General features: G+C 56.7%; 2 protein-coding genes across 5 annotated transcripts in view; one reads left to right on the top strand and one right to left on the bottom strand.

The window, feature by feature from the left end:
* Positions 1 to 3,240: 3,240 nt before the first annotated feature.
* The window catches only part of KANSL1 (KAT8 regulatory NSL complex subunit 1), a 66,586-nt gene continuing 50,197 nt past the window's right edge, over positions 3,241 to 19,629 (top strand). For 2 of the 4 annotated variants that reach the window (XM_031600904.2, XM_031600907.2), the window contains exons 1-2: positions 10,100 to 10,229; positions 18,206 to 19,592. In XM_031600904.2, coding sequence (XP_031456764.1) covers positions 18,289 to 19,592 — 1,304 coding nt within the window. In that variant the 5' untranslated portion in view covers positions 10,100 to 10,229; positions 18,206 to 18,288. Of the gene's footprint in view, positions 3,350 to 10,099; positions 10,230 to 10,399; positions 10,423 to 18,205; positions 19,593 to 19,629 lie in introns of those variants that run through there. The other 2 variants (XM_031600905.2, XM_090125233.1) reach the window with 2 other exon arrangements.
* Positions 7,354 to 10,044, bottom strand: LOC149914969 (uncharacterized). Its single transcript, XM_090124823.1, has 3 exons — positions 8,821 to 10,044; positions 8,199 to 8,582; positions 7,354 to 7,395 (listed from the first exon to the last, which is right to left on the bottom strand). Exons 1-3 carry the CDS (start codon positions 10,042 to 10,044, stop codon positions 7,354 to 7,356), a joined length of 1,650 nt encoding a protein of 549 aa, XP_089980949.1.

The following is a 19,629-nucleotide window of genomic DNA, read 5'->3' on the forward strand; positions in this document are numbered from 1 at the left end:
CTCCTCCCTTTCATTTCTGTATCTCAGCCCTGCCCTTCTCACTTCTGTTCCTGATGCTTTCTCTGTAGAGAGCTCTCAGTTCCTCCAGGGAAAAGCAGTGTGTGCTGGAATCCCCCTTGCACTGCAGTGCTCCTTCCCCATCTGAACAGCAGCCACCTCAGGGCTTCCAGCTCAGGAATTATTTTGGTGCTTAACGAGCTTTGTGCTCTTTGTGCTGGCGCAGTGGCTGCTGTTTGTGCCACAGCTGCTTCCTGCCCCTGCACTGCTGTTAGGGATTTGATTTCAAATACCCTCATGGTACAAATAGGGGAGGGCTCAGAAGTGGCCCCCACATCAGGAAAAGAGCTCTTTCACAGATCAGTTCCATCAAAAACACCCTCGAGCTGCATCCAAAAGGAGCTGCACGTTCCTTTCTGCCCATCTTCACCTTTAGGTGTTCTACCAGTTAAGCTAGAGGAGATATTTAAGAAATCCAGCAGTTCCCAATGGCAGCCATGGGCAGCAAGAGAAACCACGGCACTGCGTAAGAAGAGTTTGTCTGCTGTGTTCTGCTTCTACTCAGTTTCCTCTGAGATTCATTTTGGGCCTTAGAACTGTTGAAGAGCAAGAGCCAGCCTGCCCCTCTGTGTGATACAGAGGGACGTCAGCACTGCTGTCAGCCTCACGTGGATGGAGCAGCTCAGACTGAGGCAGGAGGAGTTGGGCACAGCTCTGCTGGGGCTGCTCCCTCCATGGAGGTGCCCACAGCCATGGATGATGGACTCTGGACAACCTGAGCTGGGAGTGGATGTCCAGTCTGTGGCAGAGGGGTGGAAGTGGGTGGGTTTTAAGGTCCCTTCCAACACAGCCATTCTGTGATCCTACAATTGAAAACATAGGTTTATGAAGTTTGGCTTTACTGAAGTCTGGCAGCGTTGAAATAGCCTGTAAGTGTTCTGATTTTTGTCTCCTGCTGATTTACTAGAAATGTGAAGATCCCCAAGAAGCTGCAGGTGCTCTGCGTGTCCTCTTGCAGGGATGGCTGCGCTGCAGAGAATGCCCAGCAGCAGACTGGAGCTCACCTCATTCTCCAGCACACAGCTGAGCTTTTAGCTTTAACTCATTGATGATGGAGGCTACAGGAGCCCTTGGCAACAGGAGAAGCGTGGTGCTGGCTGTGCAGGGCAGAGATACCCAGTGCCCTTTGTCCCGTGCCTTTGTCACAACCAGTGCCACGCTCTGTCCCCAACCCTGCTCTGAGCTCATCCTCCACCTCTGCTGTGTCCTGAGGGTCTCCCATAGGATGTGGGTAGGGGGTCACCTATGGGAAATGGCATGGTGTCACCTACAGGACAGGGGCGTGGTGTGTCCTATGGGGAGTGGATGTCATGTTTCCTATGGGATGCAAGTATGGTGTCACCTGGGGGAAATGGGGTCACCTACAGGGCATGGTGTTACCTGGGAAATGGACATGGTGTCACATATGGGAGATGGAGGTAGTGTCTCCTATGGGACACAGGGAGCCTACAAACAGGAGAGCAATCAACTCTTTGAAAGGGGAGATAACTGCAGGATAAGGGGAAATGGTTGGAAGCTGAGGGAGGGCAGATTTCAGTTGGGTGTCAGGGGGAAGTTCTTTACTATGAGAGTGGTGAGGTGCTGGAACAGCTGCCCAGGGAGGCTGTGGATGCCCCGTCCATCCCTGGAGGTGTTCAAGGCCAGGTTGGATGGGGCCATGGGCAGCCTGGGCTGGTGTGAAATGAGGAGGTTGGTGGCCCTGCGTGTGGCAGGGGGTTGGAGATTCATCATCCTTGAGGTCCCTTCCAACCCTGGCCATTCTGTGATGCTGTGCCAGGCACGGTGCTACCGCTGGGAAATGACGGTGGTGTCGCCAGAAGGGTGTTGGGCTGGATGTCCCCTGCTGTCGGTGAGCTTCGTGTGATCTGTGCCCGGTGCCAGCTGTGTGACGCGGCGTCACCTGCGGGATCTGGACCTGGAGTCACCCGCAGGACGCGGGCTTTGTGATGCCGACCCCTGGTTGCTGTGTTGTGATTTGGGCACGGCGTCACCTGAGTGCTGTGGGGCTGCGGTCAGCTGTGATGGGACACGGGCTCACCGTGCTGGGAACTGCACGCGGTGCCACCGCCGCTCCACGGCCGCGGTGCCGGCTGCAGCTCACGGCCTGGTGCAGCCCGCGGCGGGACGCGGGGCCTGGCGCCGTCTGCGGGACGCGGCCGCGGCGCTGCCCGGTGGGACGCGGGCCCGGAGCGCCCGCTCGGGCCGGACCCGGCCTCGTCCCGCCGCGGGGCCCTGCTGTCACCGTGCGCCCGGGGCCGGCCGCGCCGCGGAGCACCGGCCTGCTGTCCCCGGCGGGACGCGGACGCGCCGGCACCACCCGCCTTGCGACCCCGCCGGCCCCTCCGCGCCGCGCCCCGCGCCGTGCGGCACCGCCCGACCCCGCGCCCGCCGCCCCGAGCCCCCCGCGGGCCCCCGCCCGGCTCCGGGCCGCCCCTCGGCGGGGGGAAGGCCGGGACCCCCCGGGCCGAGGCCCGCGCCGCCCCGGAGCGCGGAGCCGGGCGGGATGCGGGGCGGGCGGCGGGCGGAGGGCTCCGGGCGGGGGCGCCCTCGGGGGTCCCGGCCCCCGCGGCGGGGGGCGAGCGGCGGCCCCGCATCAATCACCGCCCGGCCCCGCCCCCTCGGAGCTGATTGACGCGCCGCGGACCAATGGGACGGGCGCACGCCCCGCGCTCAGCCAATGGGGGCGGGGGAGGGCGGAAGGTCCCCACTTCAAGGCTGGTTGAGCGGCGCAGGTAGGTGCGGGCGAGGCGCTGCCGGTGCGGGGCGGCCCGGCCGGGATGGGGGCTGTCGGGACCGGGCTGCCGCGGGGCGGGGGGTCCGGCCTCGTCCCGCCGCCGTCCCGCAACTTGGCCGCGGGGAGCGGGCCGCGGCGGGGAGGGAGGGCGCGGAGGGGGGGGGGGGCGGGACAGGAGGGGCCGTAGGGCCGGGCGGCGGTGGGCGCCGCGCTGCGGGGGGCGCCGGGCGGGGCGGGGGTCCACGGCGGAGCCTCCGTCGCAGCGCCGGGGGGCGCGGGCACGGCGCATCCCGGACCCGCGGGGGGGGCGGGGGATGGAAGGCGGTGGGCGAAGGAGGCCCGGGGGCTGAGGGTCCCCCGGCCGGCCGCAGCCGCGGTTCGGGGCTCGGCGCGGGGCGGGCCCGGGCTGCGGGGTCGGTGCGGGGCCGCCGGCTGCTTTCCGCTGAGCGCGGCCGCTTCTCCCCGCAGCTCCCGGATCTCCCAGCGCCTCCTCGCCCCGGTGCGTCGGCAACTTGAAGAGCGGAGCTGACGATGGGCCCCGCCGACATGGGCTGCCAGGTACGGCCGGACCTCCGCACGGGGATTTTTTTGGGGGGGGAGGCGGAGGGACGCGAGCTGAACCCGGCCCGCTGCGGGGTGCGGGGCTCCGGGCCGCTTCCATGTGGGGCTCGGTGCGGCCGAACCCCCGCGAAGATTCGGTAAGGATCGCTTTGATTCGGTGCCGGGCTGCGCGCTGGGTCCGGCCCGCCTGCGCTGAGCTGCCCGGCAGCCGTGCGGGCGCTTCCCGGTGCCGCCTCCGTGTGCGGGGCATCGCCCGGGGCTGCGCGCTCCAGGAAAAGGCAGATCCATGCTGCTTCCTCACGGCCCGCATCCCTGCTTACACCGGCAGCTCGCGCTGCTTGCGTCCTCCCGGCTCCTCGGTAGGGTTTGCGCCGCTTGGCTCCTCTCGGCTCGCTGCTGGTGTGCGTCGCTGATGCCAGGAGCTCCGTGTGCCCCCGTGGGTTGGCTCTCGTGGGTTTGGTTTCCTCCCCTGGATGCTGAGGGCCTTAACGAGGGTTTTCTCGCATGGATGGATCCGCTCACCTCCCTGCCTCTGCAAAGCGACCGTAGTGCTGCTGAGACTGGAGTGGGAAGCCACGAGGATTCCTTCCTCCTAGCTTTGGAAAGTCACAGAATCATTGAATGGCCTGGGTTGGAAATGACCACAATGATCACCTGGTTCCAACCCCCTGCTGTGTGCAGGGTCGCCAACCAACAGCCCAGGCTGCCCACCAGCCTGGCCTTGAATGCCTGCAGGGATGGGGCATCCACAGCCTCCTTGGGCAACCTGTTCCAGTGTCTAAAAAAAGTCACCAGTGACCTCATTGGTGTTGTTACAGGGTAAGAGCTGCGTCCCAGGCACTCAAGTACTGTGAATCTGAGTAAAACCTAAAGGGGAGTGCTGGAGGGAAGGATGCCTTCCTTGCACCATAAACCTGCAAGCCAAAGCAGCCTGACTTCAGGCTGATGATGAAGGGCTGAATTTAGAGAAATTCTTTTGCCACGGATGAACCAGAAGCAGTTACTCAGTTCTTTCACATTGATATTAGACAAATCTGCTGTGGTACCTGATCTCCCATTGACAACACAGCACTGAAGGCTCTTAGTGTGTGTGTGTGTGTATAAAATAACTCTGGGTTGTTGTGTGGGCTTTGAAAAAAAGAAGCCTGGAAGCTCCAGGTTTCAGAGGCTGTTGCTGAACTTCTCACAAGTTTACGTTCCTATGGTTCCTGTTCATAGGAAGCCAGCAAAGGGCTCCTCTGGGATCAGTCCTCACTTCCAGCACGCTGCACAGTGAGCTGCTGGCCAAGCAGGGCTCAGCACGTGGCTGCATGGAGTTGGATGGCTGCGTGGGCTGTTCTGTGGCTTCAGGATGCTGTGTGTGTTGTGGGTGAGGGGCAGCAACAGCTGGAAGCAGCACAGGTCTGTGTAGCAGAGCAGTGAGGTTCCCATTGTGAGCTGCTTCCCCCAGCAGTGCAGGTGGGGAATGGTGTGCAGGACGGTGCCAGAGGAGCTGGAGGAATCCCAGGGAGGGTCTGTGATGTGGGCACTTCTGCTTGGAGGCACTGCAGAGGATCTGGTTGGACCTTCATTGCTTTGAACGCACGAGTGCTTTCTGTTCCTGTGCCAGCAGCGTTGAGCCTTTGACCAGTGAGTGTTTAAACACTTCTGTGTCCTGTGCTCCTGGTGCGTGCTCAAACTCTGGCACCTAATCCTGCTGTTGTAGTCTGCAGGTCTTTTTCATCATAGAAGAAAGCAGCTCCGTTGTAGGCTGTAAGTTTTCACGCAGCTCTTTACCTGCAGCTCCTCGGAGGGGAGGGAGGGTTTGTGGGGGCAGAGGAGCAGCTCTGTGCTGTGTCTGCTTGTTCCTTCAGCTCTCGCAGCGGTGGGAGGAGAGCTGCAAACCAGGCCCTGCTGTGTTCCCCTCGCTGCCTTTCCCCAGCAGCTGTCTGAGCCTTGCTATGGGAAATATCCTCCATAAGGAGGGTGTGTAGGGGTTTGGCTCTTCCCACTGGTGATATCTGACGTTTCCCTGCACGGCTGAGGGTTTGGAGGCAGGTGGGTTTGGCACAGGCTTGCGAAGCACTGAGACCCAGGGCTGAAAGACTTGGCTGTTATCTGTGGGGCAGAAGTGCTCAGGGCACAGCTTAGTGAGGCCTGAGCATGAGCAAAGGAGTAAATAATCGAAGATGGAGGTTATTGGCTGTGCTTCAGTCTGGTAAAACTGCTGCAACAGTTGGGGATTAAACTGAATCATAAGCAGCTACCAGGAGCAGGGAATGCTTTCCCCCAGGTCTGCAAATCTAAACAGCGATAGAAACAGAAATCAATTCTGCTGTTGGGCAAACTGGGAAAGTTAGCATGGAATAAAAAAGGGCTGTAGCATGAATTGCAAATGGGTGCTTCAAACTGGTGTAAATCTTGCTTGTGGCAGAGGGAGAGCTTTCTGGTGGAGTGTCCAGCAGCGTTGGTGGCTGCAGGAAGGCTTGGGAGTGCAGTGTTGGTGCAAGACAATTCCATGGAGGCATTCTGTGAGCCTTCAGTGTGGCTTGGGGGTTTCCTTGCTCAGGGTAAAGGGACGTACATTAAGAACTTGCAAGTGGAAGGAAGAGGAGCTGAGCTGCACTGCAGGCACAGAGCTGGTTCCTCCTGTCCTCCGTGCAGCACACACCGTGCTTGCTGGGAATTGCTGGGGTTCAAAAGTCACCCTTGCTGCTACTTCTGATTTATTTTCTTATATGAAAACTCCCAGATCTATTTGTCTGTAGCCCAGTGGTGCTGGATGATGTCACTCCTCGGTAGGAACACAAATGTGAGTATTGAGATTTGCAAGCACTGCCCCCAGAACTCACTCACCCTGTGTCTCCTGGCTTTGTGAGATGTGGGCTCCTCGTCATCGATGCAAGATCACATTTACCTGCCCCTTTTTTTTTTTCCTTTTCCTTTCCCATGATATAAAACATTCATAATGGAAGGGCAGCAACTTCTGTAAAGCATACTGTCACCTTACTGACAGATAAATAACATAATGATGTAATTCAGTCTCTGGGGTAGTATATTGTACACTGCACAAAGCGTTGTGATTCCCATAACTAGGAACCAACTGCAGGGAACCTGCTTTAGCAGGAGGGTTGGACCTGCTGATCTCTGGAGGTTCCTTCCAGCCCCTCATGGCCTTAATTTCTGCCATCGTAGTGTTTCCTAAGCAGATACCCAAGCAAAGTGATGAGACCTGAGGCTGACTTTTGTGCAGTTTTACGTTTGTCTTTTGAGTGAATCTGAGGCAGCATGATAATATTGTTGGCAACGTAATGGGGATGTAAGTGATAAGGGGTTACAACCAAAGATGTAAGTGGATGCTTTGCCATCTGCGAGCTGATGAAACCTGGCTATCTGCTCCCCAGCTGGACTAACAACTGAAATTTGGGGCTCTCTTTTGGGAGTACTCAGTGTGCTGTTCATCTTTGGAAAGTACTTCACTGTGTTCCTTAGGTGGGTAAAAATAGAGCTTCTCATGAGGGCTTTATGTTAGGTTTTTCTGTGCAGCACGCGTGGGGCTGGTGCAACAGTGTGGAGTATGTGAGCAGCTTTTAGTAGGATGAAACCAAGGTCTTTGTCAGGGGCTTAATGGTGAAGTTAGGTACCTTCACTACGTAGTCCTGCATTCCCAGCTCCCATCCCCATGGAAACCATATAAATACATTTGCACAAACCATACAAGTGCAGTTGCAACGGTGATTGATTCAGAACGCCATATTATTGTGTCAGTAGCAGTACGTGTCCCTCACTTCCATAACAGAATAAATCAGTTCTCCCCCAGCACGAGCAGCAGTAGAAGTGTGACCTCGAGAGGTGGAGGATGACTATGGAGGAGACTCCAGTGTGAGAGCAAACAACGCACGTCGTCCCTGCAATTATGAGCGTCTGCATCAAGTGACTCAACTGCAGTCGTTAATGTGGTTTTCAAACAAGTAATGTTACTTCTGACACGGATCAGTCAGCTCTTCTAGCGAGCAGCACGTTCACGGCCTGCTTGTTTCAGGCAAGTTAAAACAGCCGTTGACCTGTGACAAAGAAAATGCAGGTTGTGTAGCTCAGGAGCTGTTAGTGGGACAGGAAGGTCCCTGAGCTCTTCCAGCCTCGGTGCTAATTACCTGCGTGTGGCTCCCTTTAAGGGCTTTGCTCTTTTTTCTGCCCTTTCTGGCAAGCATTTCCAGAATAATCACCAGCTGGGAAGTTCTGACTGTCACAGCTGAGCAGTGCCTTTGTTACCATGACTGGACACTTTCCCTAATGCTAAAGAGGGCTATTAGAAGAGCAGTGAACACGGCAAAGGTCTCTTGTTGTCGCAGCTTGTCTGGTTTAAAGCTAAATATAGATGAGAGTACAGATGAGTCTTGTATCTTCTGAAGCCGCAGTGGCCACTGATGTGTGTGATTACTGCTTTTTGTTACAGCATCTGGTGAAGCTCTGAACCAGGATGGGGAAGAAATGCAGCTGTATCCAGCAGCAGCATCAGCAGGGGGCTCTTGTTGCTGTATCTCTTGGTTGCCACTGCTTTCATGATGTTTACCAAACTGGTCTCAAGTCTTTGTGTGCTCAGAGGTCTCCCTTTATGTGCTCTGGCATATTTGATAGTGGATGTGGTGTTGTGTATAGGCAGTTGTGTGTTAACAGCAAGTATGTGAAGCTGAGAGATTGTACCTGCCTTAGGAATTCAAGGAATGGTGAGGGTTAATAGGTAGAAGCAATGAGCGTGGGGAAAAGAAAGCAACAACCAGGTATAAGTTTGCAGCAGCATGTAGAGCTTTATGGCTCCTGTGCACTGTGGTGCTTTGGAGGAGAGGGGGTCTGCAGAGAGGCTTACAGTCAATGCTGTAAAACACTGAGGTCTCCAGAGGTAGCAATGGCACAGTTTGAGGGACTTTTGGAGCAGGGTTGGGGCTGCCTGCCAGCTGGGACACCGTGTGGGGTGCAGGTCTGTGCTGAGCCCATTGGGGATGGCTGGGTGAGCTGGGGGAAACAATGCAGCACTGTTTTTGAATGGAAAATGAAAACTGGAAGGGCTATAAAAAGATGTGTGGCAGGGGCCAAAGTTGTATTGCTGCACAGAAATTTTTGCTACGTCATCTCCAGCCAGATCACGCTGGCTGATGAAAGCTGTCCGTTCTGTGAGGAAATCCAGACTGTCAGGCTGGAGATCTCTGCTCCTGGTCAGGCTTTCCTTGGTTAGCAGAATTCTGCAATGCAGCTTGAGTGAAAGAGGAGAAACTTTATTGCACAGGAATATCTTTAACAACTTCTGTATCTGATTGCCAAAGCCTTTCCCTCCCTCTTCTAATACATGGATGCACGTGCTGCTTACTTTCCTGAATTCTAGATAGACTTAAAAAAACAAAGGCATTCAGTGCCCTTGTAAGGTCTGGTATCCTGATGCCCTTTAGAGCTGCCCACACGTGGTGAGGTGAAACTGAAACTGCAGAGCTCACCAGGTGGCAGCTCTTCAGAAATGATTCTTCTGTAGGGTGTAAGGATGGAGACACTGTGTGCTGGTCCTGGGGTGGCTGTGGGGTAACACGCTGTGCTGGCTCCTTCCTAGCGCCGTCTCCTTTTTCACCTGGAGACTCAAACAAGGCATCCGGAGGAATTTCTCGAGGTCCTGTGTGGGATTGCTGAGAGGGAGGACGGGAGGGGAGGGCAGTGAGGGCAGACCTGGCTGTTTGAGGCACACAAACCAGCACAGCTCTCCACTGTCCCGAGCCGGGCTGTTCTCCTTGCTGCGTGCTGAGCTTTGAGGCTTTGTGAAGCAGCGTTTGGCTGCTCCTCGCACTGCTTGGTGCTGGAATTAGAGGCAAAATGCGCAGCTTAAACCTGGCTGCAGCCCAGGCCGCTGCCGGCTGTGTTAAAGCACCGCCTGCAGTTGGACGCCCAGCTCTGAGCTGTGCCTTAAGCTCTGCCGAGCAGCACCTCCGGCAGGGCTGCGTTCCCTGCGGGGCACAGAGGCGAAGGCCGCGTTCCGAGCGCCCGCAGCTGCTCGGTTGCGTTTGCGTTAGAATTGTTCGCTCTGCGGTTTCGTGCCCGCAGCGCGGCCTACGTTTCCCGTCGGCCCCCGCGGCCCCGTTTTGCGCCTGCGCGCTCCACCCAGCGGACGCCGCGTGCCGAGCGCCCCCTGCCGGCTGGCGGAGCGCGCCGAGCGGCGGCCGCCCCGCGGCGGGCGGACAATGGGCGCCGCGCCCCGCCCCCTCCCGCACTGCAGCGCCCCCTCCCGCACTGCAGCGCGCGGCGGCGGCTCGGCGGGGCCCCCTGGCTGCGGGCGCGCGGGCGGCGCAGTGCGCGCTGTGACCGCGGGGGGCGCTGCGGTGCGCGCTGCCTCCTCCCCCCCCACCCCCCCCCGCTCCCTCCCTCCCTCCGTGCATTCTCCGGTTGAAGGGAGGGGGAGGGCAGAGAAAGCGCCCGGCCGCCATTTTCCGAAGCCGCACCGCCGCCGCCGCGCTCTCCCGGAGCGGGGGGGGAAAGGAAGGAAAGCACCGCAGCGCCCGCACCGCTCGGCGCCGGGTCCGCCCCGCAGCCGGCCCGGCGCGCCCCGAGCCGGGGGTGGGGGGGCCGTGTCGCGTGTCCCCCCCCACCCCCCCACACCCCGCGGCACCGCCGGTTCCCAGCGCGGAGCGCGGCCGCCGCTCTGCGCCCGCACCGAGGGAGCGGGCCGAGCCCATCCCCCCGCCGCCGCCGCCGGGGCGGACCCGAACGGGCGGGCGGGTGGGCGGGGGGGGCGCCGGGGCCGGCGGTGCCCGCGGCGGCTGCGGCACCGCACCGCCCCCCCCTTCGTTGCCGCCGCTGCCGGTTTGCAAACTGCGCCCATTTTGCGCGGGGTCGGCCCGCGCCCGCCGCCCGTCACGTGGTAAGTGCCGCTCCGCGCCCGCGCCGCTGCCCCGCGCCTCCCCCGCCGCTGCCCCTTTGTTAGCGCCGCCGCGCCCCGCCGGCACCCGCGGCCCCGCGCCGCCCCCGCCCCAACTTCACCGCCCCCCCCTTCTCGCCCCCCCCCCCCCCACCCGCGGCTCCGCTCCCCGCACGGTGCCGGGCGCCGCCGTCGGGTAAAGTGCGCGGGGGTCACGGCGGGGGAGGGGGGGGCGGCGGCGGCGGCGGGAGGGTGGGGACGTGGGGGGTGGGTGAGGGGGGGGGGGGGGGGGCTGTGCTCACGTGGTTATCGGGGGGGTTGGGGGGCATCGGCGTTGGGGGGAGGGGGGGGTTCCGGGGGGGCGGTGGGGGGGGGGGTAGGAGAAGTTTGTAAAAGTAAACAGAAAAAAAATAAAACGGGGGGGGGGGGGAAGAGGAGAAATTGCATAACCGCGGAGCTTGCAACACGCGCCGTGCGGGACGGGGGGGGCCGGGGGGGTCCGCTGCTGACAGCGGTGCGCGGGGCTCCGCGCTGCTCCGCTCCGGGCGCACAATGGCGACGGGCTGCGGGCTCGGGGCTCGGCCGCGTTCCTCTATTTACTTTCCGGCTGTTTGCCCCCCCCCCCCTTCCCCCACATCTTTTTCCCCCCCCCTCCCCTTATTGTGATCTTTTTCCCCTTGAATGCGGCCCCGGTAATTCCTCCCCCCGGCGGCGCGGGGCAGCTCTGTGCGCGGCTGTTTACTTCCATCACGGGATCGGCATCGCCGGCTGTGCGAACCCGAGCGGTTCCCTTTGCGGGGCGGGAGGCGTGGGGCCGAAATCCTTGAAAAACAGCGCCGTTCCCTCCGCAGATCCCCCAGAGCAGCGCTATTTCTAACTCCCCCCCTCCCCCCCCCCAGCCCGGGGCTCTGCGCTTTGCCCCCTCCCCGCTAATCCCGTTTGCGTACAGGTGGAGCACAGCGCGGGCTCCGGGCTCGCACCGCCTGTTATGTAAAACGCACTTGAATGACAAAACTGTAGTTTTCCACGGAGCCGGGCAGGACGTGGGAGGAACTGCAGGGCTGTGCGGTGCTCCGAGCCGGACCGTGCGGTGCTGCGTTACATCACAGAACCCCCCCCGGGCGGCGGGAGGTGAGCGCCGGGCTGGGGCACGACGCTGCTTTCCGCCTTCTGCCTTTAAACCACATTTATCCTTTTTATAGCCTTTGTTTTCGCGCTGGAGCTCCCGGTTCTCTCCGCTTCGCTTCGGCGTCTCCTCCTCCTCCTCCTCCTCGTTAATTTTCCCGTAATTCGGTCTTTAATTGAGGAGGCTGAGGATGGAGCCGGGGCTCCGTGGGCTCGCGGTGCGGTTTTGGCGCGGAGGAGCTGCTGTGAGCTGCCGGGCGCGCAGCTGCGCAGGGCTTAATGGAGAGATCTGCTGCAGGAACGGCGAATTGTGGAGCTCGGCGCTGCTGCCGGAGCCGATTTGTGGTGATTGAGCAACGGGGATGACTCGTGTTCCCTCTCCTGAAATGATACGGCGGCGGATGGACCGCGCAGATGAGGCTGCGTTGCTTTCTGGTGTTTTTATTTTGCGTATTTTGAAAGGCTGTGTTGGAGTCCCCTCGTCCCCCCGGAGCTCATCTGGTAACCGGAGAGCGGCTGAAATCCTGACATCACCAAAAACCTGCAGGGGGGGGAGGGTGGGGGGGGGAACCGAGCGGCTCTCCGACCAAAGTCACTTCCTTTTGCCCTGTTTATAACTGTTATTTCTGTGAGCGCAACTGCCATTATCTCATGGAGGCTCCGAACAAAAGAATGTCTCTGGAGTTTGGGCACTCCACCCTCCTCCTGCTCAGTGCTGCAGCCTCTGAGGGCTCCTCCAGGCAGGGTAGGACCCGGCGTGCAGCGGGTGGAGATAAGGCTGAGGGCTGCCAAGGAGAAGGGTGAGGGCTCAGCAGGGGGTCAAAACTCACATAGCATATTGATGCCGGTTTTTAGCTTCTTCTGATGGATTTTGGGCCAGCTGAGGTATAAATGGGAGTTCAGTTGGGTGGAAGCATCCCAGGTGGGTGGCGTGGCAGTGGGACGGCACTTAATGCGTGTTGTGTGCTTGGAGCTTGCAGTTCTGCTGCTCAGCGTTGGGCAGCTCAGGTGAGCCGAGCAGCACCGTTTCCTCTGCAGCATTTTGTAAGGACCACAGCCCTGCTCAGAACTTCCAGGAATACAGTGTCTGTCTGGAAGGAGAAACAGAAATCGTGTCGAATCGCCGCGTGGTTTTCCCACCGTGCAGGGAGCGCCTCTGAGGATGCAGCTTTCCATAACAAATAGTTTATAGGGGATGGAGGCTTTCTGCTGCTTCTCATCTGGGCACAGAGCTGTCACGCTGTGAGTCCTGCTGCTCCAGCACTGCAGTAAACATAATGCCATTAAACCCCATGCCTTCCTCAGCCCGGGTTCAGCTGTGGGTAAATCCACGAGCGAGCTGGGAAACAAATGGCTCATTTTCCTTGTTGCTGATGGCTGCTCACCTCTTGTTTCGAGATGGAGAAATGGGTTGTGGCCACCAGGGCTTTGTTTTGGGGGTGGCTGTCAGAGCACTGTTTGGGTTTTGGGGTGGAACAGTGAGTTTTGGCTGGTGAAATGGAGAGGATAACTGCATCTGAAGGGAGGAACGCGGAGTTGCATTCAGCACAGGCAGGCCGTGGTGCCTGGTGGTGTTGAGGCTTCTGCTACAAACTTTTCAAAGTAGAAAGCTGAATGTTTTTCGAAAATCCCAACTATTTAAAAAGAGAGAAAAAAAGAAATCTATAGCATTCAGGGCTTGGTGGTGGTTTTTTTGTTTTGTTTTGTTTTTGTTTTCTGTTTTTTTTTTTGACCTCAGAGATGTGAGCAGAAGGACCTTAGAGAGATTTCCCATCTGCAGCTCTATCCAACCTCACAGTCTCCTCTCTGAGATCTTTCTGACTTCCTGCTGAGGGCTGCAGTGATGGGAGGAGCTGTGTAGGCTGCCTTGCCCTGAATGAGAAGCAGCAAACGCTTGGGGCTGTAGTTGTGTCCCATAAGAAGGAGCTTGTGCTGTGTGTCAGCAGCATCTCCAGCAAGCAGCTCCATTCAGGAGCTTCATAGCAGCTCAGTTTCACTGCTGCACGGTGGTCCTTGCAGGCAGTTCTGTGCCCTGAGATCCGGGCAGCAATGAAAGCTGAGACCTGCAGAGAAGCATCCCAGAGAACTCCATCTGAAATGAGGTATTTATGGAGGCTGGCCTGACAGCTTGGGCTGATGGAGCACCTGGAGGTGCTCAGAGCCTGGGACTGGTGCTGGTCCTGCAGGGTTGGAGCACAGCATTGTGCCATTGGCCAGCGTGGCCATCGAGTTTTGGTAAAAACATTTGCCTGCCTTTGAGTGAAGGTGCCCAGAATAGCACCCAGCGAATGGAAGTGCATCTTTAAAATGAAGAGGCAATTCTGTTTTTTTGTTTAACTTGCTCTCAGAGCCCTGAGTTCAGGTTTTCATATTTCCTGGGCAGTTTGCCCAGATTACACGAAAGAAAAACAAAATCTCTCTGATACCAGCTGAGGGGGGAGACCCAGATTTCATAATTAAAGCTTGTTTTTTGTCTTTGGGAGTGCTGTCACACTGCTGCTTTCTGCAGACATCCCATTATTTTCTTACACCATGCTGCTGTTTATTTGACTGTAGCAGGCAACTTTGCTTGGAAGCACAACTCAAAAGCAGTGAGTGCTTTATCTCCAGGTGCTTTATTTACCTGCTGAAGCCGTTCTTGCTTGTGATTATTTGACTTTCCAGGCTTCGGATTGGGGAGATGACAGCCAACCTTGCTTTGTGGCTTTTGCTTTTTTTTTTTTTTGTTTTCTTTATGACATCAGGCGGATGAAACCTTTTCTGCCTCCAATTACGCAATCGATGGGTTTTATTTCTATCCAGTAAGATTTGGATGTAAGGCATCGTTGGAGGAAGGAACCTCAGGTCACTTTTTGAACTCACCAGAAGATCCCACAGCTTTTGTGGGCCTGCAAGGAAAAAACAGCAGTTTCTAGTTTGGTCTGGAGGCCTTCTGATTGGAAACAGGGGCTGCAGAAGAGGATGCTCGGTGTTAATGTCTCATAGATGCACGTTTTAGATGCAGGAGATGTTTGTGAGGCATGGGGTGTCAGGTTGGGTTGTGTCCGTGCGTTTCTCTGGGCTTAGATGGCGCCTTCCAGCCTCAGCATGAGGCGTAGTGAGGGTTTTATTCCCTTTCTTTCTCCCCATCCCTGGCACGAGGAACAGGAGGTGCTGGCTTTGGATGGAGATGCGGGGAGCTCTCTGTGGGAGCAGTCCCAGCGCTGTTTGGCACGTGATGAAACCAGCCTGGAATTTCACATATGGGCGTCAGGGGTTGAAGCTTGATGGGGAATTCAGTCCTACAGAAATCCAGGGGACACAGCTCCAGGAGGAGCTCTGCAAAGGCAGACGTGGCCGCTGCTGTGGGCCATGGGGGCAGCGCTGCCTGTGGGCCGCAGGCCGAGGCCTTCCTGGCTGCACAGAGGTTCCCAGCGCTGCTGTTCCCATTGCTGGCAGCTCTCCTGGTGTCCCTGTGAGCCTTTGTTCTGTGCCTGGTCCTTTCTCCCGAAACTCCTCTCACAGAGAACAGCAGCTTCCCATGTTCTCTGTAGGCCCGTGTCCCGAGGGGCTGCGCACCAGCGTGTGCATGGAAAGCCGATTCTCCTTTTTGGGGTTTCGTTCTAAAACCAAGTTCCAGAAGCAGATGGTCTCTAAGTCAGTGTGTCAGAGGAGGGCTGTTGTGGGGCATCGTGACCCGGTGGCTGCTGGGGAGGGCAGCGTGGCTGTGTGTGAGGACCAGCCCTCCTCCTGCCTCTCCAAACAGCCCAGCGTTGCCTGCGTGCTTTGCTCTGCTTGTGATGGTGGTGATGGGAAACACAGCACAGTGGAGGTGAAGGTGATGTGGATCTGTGGCTGAGGACAGCTGTCCCAGGGCTCTGCTCCCTCGGTGGCCTCGTGGGGCTCCTGAGGAAGCGAGGGCAGCCAGGCGAGCTGCCATTCCCCTGCTTGGAGCTGCTTGCTGGAGCCTTTCATCTTCCCTCGGTTAATTAATGCTAACCGTTTTGGCAGCGCTCTAGTTTTAAATTAAAAAAATAATAATAATAATAATGATAAAATAAAAACTCAGGGATGCACTGGCGGATTTTGGGGGTGTTGTGGTGAGCTCCAGCTGCCCCATTACTGGGGATGTGTGCGGTGGGACTTGAGGTTCTGCTGCAGGTCCCACAGTGGTCCCAGTGCTCGCCCTTGGGGTGGGGGGTGCAGGGAAAGGGACCTGCAGGGTGGGCTCACCAGTCCTCTTGGAGTCCCAGGGCAGACAGGAGGTTCAGAACAGTCAGGTTGTTCTTAGAATGATGGTCAGAACTCTTGGAAACCTCTCAGAGTTCCCCAGGCTGCGTCCACACCAGTGACCCTTTGTCTGTTCCTCCTTCTCCCTGTGCTCACCTCCCCACCTCCCCTCAGTCCTCAATGAAAGTTCCTGGTGCTTTGAGTGGGGGATTTAATAGCAAACACCTCGCTCTGCTGATATCCTTTCCCCCAAAGCCTGGTCCCAAATGATCGTTAGTGTTTCTTCCAAGGGCTGTTGGTAATTCAGTGCTGCCTAGCACGCAGCTTCCAAGGACTTAAATGAAACGAACGTACACGCAGTACCTTTTGGAGGTCATCTTTAAGCTACCAGAACAAAAACTAAATAAGGGAGCCTTTCCAGGCTCCAGAATTATAAATGCTGTCCACAAAACAACGAGTGGAGGGAGGACTGCGCTGCCTTGGTGGGAGGGCTTTCTTTTTAAAGCGGTTTGCTCACCCAGAGGAAGAGGCAGCATGAAAGTTTTGCTTCCGTTTTCTACTTCTCTTTAATGCAACTGAAGTTGATGACCTACTAATTGGCTCCGGAATGCTTTTCAGACTCAGTGAAGTGAAGTGGGTGTGTTGGGTTGGATGGCTGTGCGGTGCACCAGGCAGGGGCTGCTGTGCTGTTTGGCTGTGGGTGTTTCCTAAGCTGCTCTCCATATCTTGCCGTGTCATGGTGGCAAAGAGCAGTGATCCAGGACCTTCCTTTGGAGGGCAGGGCGACGTGGAAGTGACACTCCCAGCGTGTGTGCTTTGGTAGGACACTGAAGTGGGGAAGTCCTTTATTCTCCTGCTCTTTTTTTCCCTCCTGTCCCAAGGGCGTTTTAGCTACAAGTGGAAAGTTCCCTGCAGGTTCCTCTTTGCTTTCTGCTCTGAAGAGTTATTGCCATTCTTTATTTATGGGCCCAAATGACGATGTAAAAAGTATTTTCAGTGCAACGACTGTTAAATTTTTAAGGTATGCAGTGTTCTTGTTCAGAGAGGGAAAGGTGTGTTGATGGCAAAGCAGGCAGGGTTCTGTAGGAAGGGACTTCAAGGCCTGAACCACATCTGGCATCTCTGTGTTGCTGTTACGAAAGCTTCAAATCTTTGTTTATCAGTTCCTCTGAGCGTATCCTTTCTCCCCCATCTTCTTTGGTTGTGTCATGTATCTGTGGGCCAGGCAGCTGGAGGAGGTCTGAGATGTGGACCTGGTGAGTCTTAGCATGTAGCTGAAAGTGATTTAATCTCTGCTGGTGTTTCTTTGGGAGGTAGAGCCCAGATCTGTGTGATGGAGAGTTGGGCTTTCTCTTGAGTTGCTACATCTGACTTGAGAACAGTGTTCAGATCCCACTCGCAGGAGGACAGTGCCCATGCACCAAGTTTTGGAAGCCCAAGAGGAGTAGGATGGAGAGGCAGAGAAGCAGACAGGAATGGGATTTAAACGTGGCTCTGTTGGCTGGTTTAGGTACCTGCTGACACTGGGGAGCAACCCTGGTGCAGCTGAACGAGGCCCAAACCAAACCGAACTGCTAAGTTTTGCTCATTCACCATCTTTAAACTTGAGATAGTCCTCACTTATCCTATAAAATGCTGTGTTAATTTGGTCATTGGGGTGCGTTAATGAGCAGCTACAACAAGCTTATGCAAATTTATGTGAAGTTAGAGGATTGGCATATCAGACAAGGCATCAGTGCAGTTCCTTATTGTTAAATTGACATTGGAATAGCTTGTGGGAAGTACTGCTCAACTTCTGCAGCACAAGGAGAATGAAGTGAGTGCTGTACGACAGAAAAGCAAGTCCTGTAGGTGATGTGAATGCTGTTTGAGCAGAAACAAAAAGGCATTCAAAGGGCTGTCACTCCTTGGTGGTAAAGAAAGTAGGTAAATGACCAGGAGCTCACTGTCTAAGGGGGGAAAAAATTGCAGTACATGTGAATGAAGTGTCTTTGGTTGTTTCTTGTAACTGATTTGATGCCTTTCTGTTATGGTCAGTGCAGAACTGCTCTGTCATGGTGTGAGTTAATCTTTATCCATCATTTTTGAAAGAGAAATAGGAGCAGCTGACACTGGAAATCACCTGGCCTGCTCGGAAATGAACTTCTGGGAAAGCAGGCTTCATGCACACCGGGGAGCTGACTTCCCTGAAATCCGACAGTGGGTTTGCCAGAGGATGTGGAGTTGTGGGGTTTCTTTAGCCGCTGGGAGTTGGAGCAGATGGAGATTTGTTCCCCTCAAGGCCTTTCTCTTACGTGTTACGATTCTTGTTTGTCACTGCTTCTACCTGAGTTGGCACTAGTAGTAGCGAGGCGCATTCTACAGGCATAACCCAAGGATTTTAAAGCAGCTGCTGAGCTGGGCAACGGGGAATGGACTGTGGTACCTGGGTTGGAACCGTTCCTGAAGGCCTGCTCAGTGGGTGCTCTGGGGGATCCTTGGGACCGGTGCCACTTCTGTCTTCGCCTGCCTGGTGGCTCTGCTGGGTGCAGGGCTGCTGGTGGCACGGGAGCGTGGGATCAGCGTATCTTGTTGCTATTGCCTTGCTTATGGTGCTGCCTCTGAGTGCACGGCTTAACTTTCTCTTTCTCCATCCCTTTCTGCAGGCTGTCCTCGGGAGAGGCAGTGGGAGGCAGTGGAGCTGGCCTCGGCACCGGGAGAGGCTGGACTTCCCGTCTCTCTGTGCTGAATGGCTGCGATGGCGCCCGCTCTCACTGACGCAGCAGCTGAAGCTCACCACATCCGATTCAAGCTGGCTCCCCCGTCCTCCACCTTGTCGCCTGGCAGTGCCGAGAGCAACGGCAACGCCAACAACATCCTCCTGGCTGCCAACGGCACCAAAAGGAAAGCCATTGCTCCGGAGGATCCCAGTTTAGATTTCCGAAACAACCCCACGAAGGAAGAGCTGGGCAAGCTGCAGCCACTAGTGGCCTCTTATCTCTGCTCGGATGTAACATCTGTCTCTTCAAAAGAGCCTCTGAAGCTGCAAGGAGTCTTCAACAAGCAGACAGTCCTTAAATCTCACTCTCTATTATCTCAGTCCTTCTTGAAAACGAGTGATCTGTTGGGGAGGCAGCCGGTGTTGGAATTTACTTTGGAGAACCTAAAAACAATGAGTACTAATAGCCAGCCACCTCTCCCGCAAGCGCCTGTGAACGGCTTGGCCAAGAAATTGGCCAAAAGTACCAATTCAGACCATGAAAACCCTAGTGCTCTGAACGGTGGGAAGTGTGCTTCTCCTGCTGCTGCCCTCCAGGGCGTTGACTATAATGCAGGAGGTTCTGAACTGGGGGATTTGAAGGCCGGGTTGACCAATTGCACTCTTCCACACAGAAGCCTTGATGCGGAACGCACGACTCCTTTTAGCAATAATAGCACCGCAAACAAATCTTCCCTTAATTCCACGGAGCAGCAGCAGGTGCTGGAGGGTGGCAGTGGAGAGACGAGGTTGCCTGGGGTTGGTGGTCACTCGGAATTTGGGAGCGGTAAGTTGGAGGAGCAGAAACCTTCTCTGTCAGCCGGCCATCACAGCGCTCTCGACTCCGAGATGAGGACGAGGGCCTTGCTGCGACGGCAGGCAGACATTGAGAACCGGGCTCGGAGGCTGCAGAAACGTTTGCAGGTGGTGCAGGCGAAGCAGGTGGAGAGACACATCCAGCAGCAGTTGGGCGGCTTCTTGGAGAAAACTCTGAGCAAGCTTCCGACTTTGGACCCTGTGAGGCATCGCAGCCAACTGATGTTGACCAGAAAAGCAGAAGCAGCTTTGAGGAAAGCCGCGAGTGAGACAGTTACTTCGGAAGGCCTAAGCAGCTTCTTGAAGAGCGATTCGATATCGGAAGAACTGGAGAGATTCACAGCCAGTGGCATGGCCAACTTGAGATCCAGCGAACAGGCGTTTGACTCGGATGTCACTGACAGCAGCTCAGGAGGGGAGTCTGACGTTGAGGAGGAGGAACTGACCAAAGCAGATCCAGAGCAGCCCCACGTACCTCTGTGAGTAGCAGTCGTGCTTTGCTTCCTTCTGGCACAG

The sequence above is a fragment of the Phasianus colchicus genome, chromosome 26 (assembly GCF_987193195.1).
Source record: "Phasianus colchicus chromosome 26, bPhaCol1.hap1.1, whole genome shotgun sequence".
In the NCBI taxonomy this organism is placed as follows: domain Eukaryota; kingdom Metazoa; phylum Chordata; class Aves; order Galliformes; family Phasianidae; genus Phasianus; species Phasianus colchicus.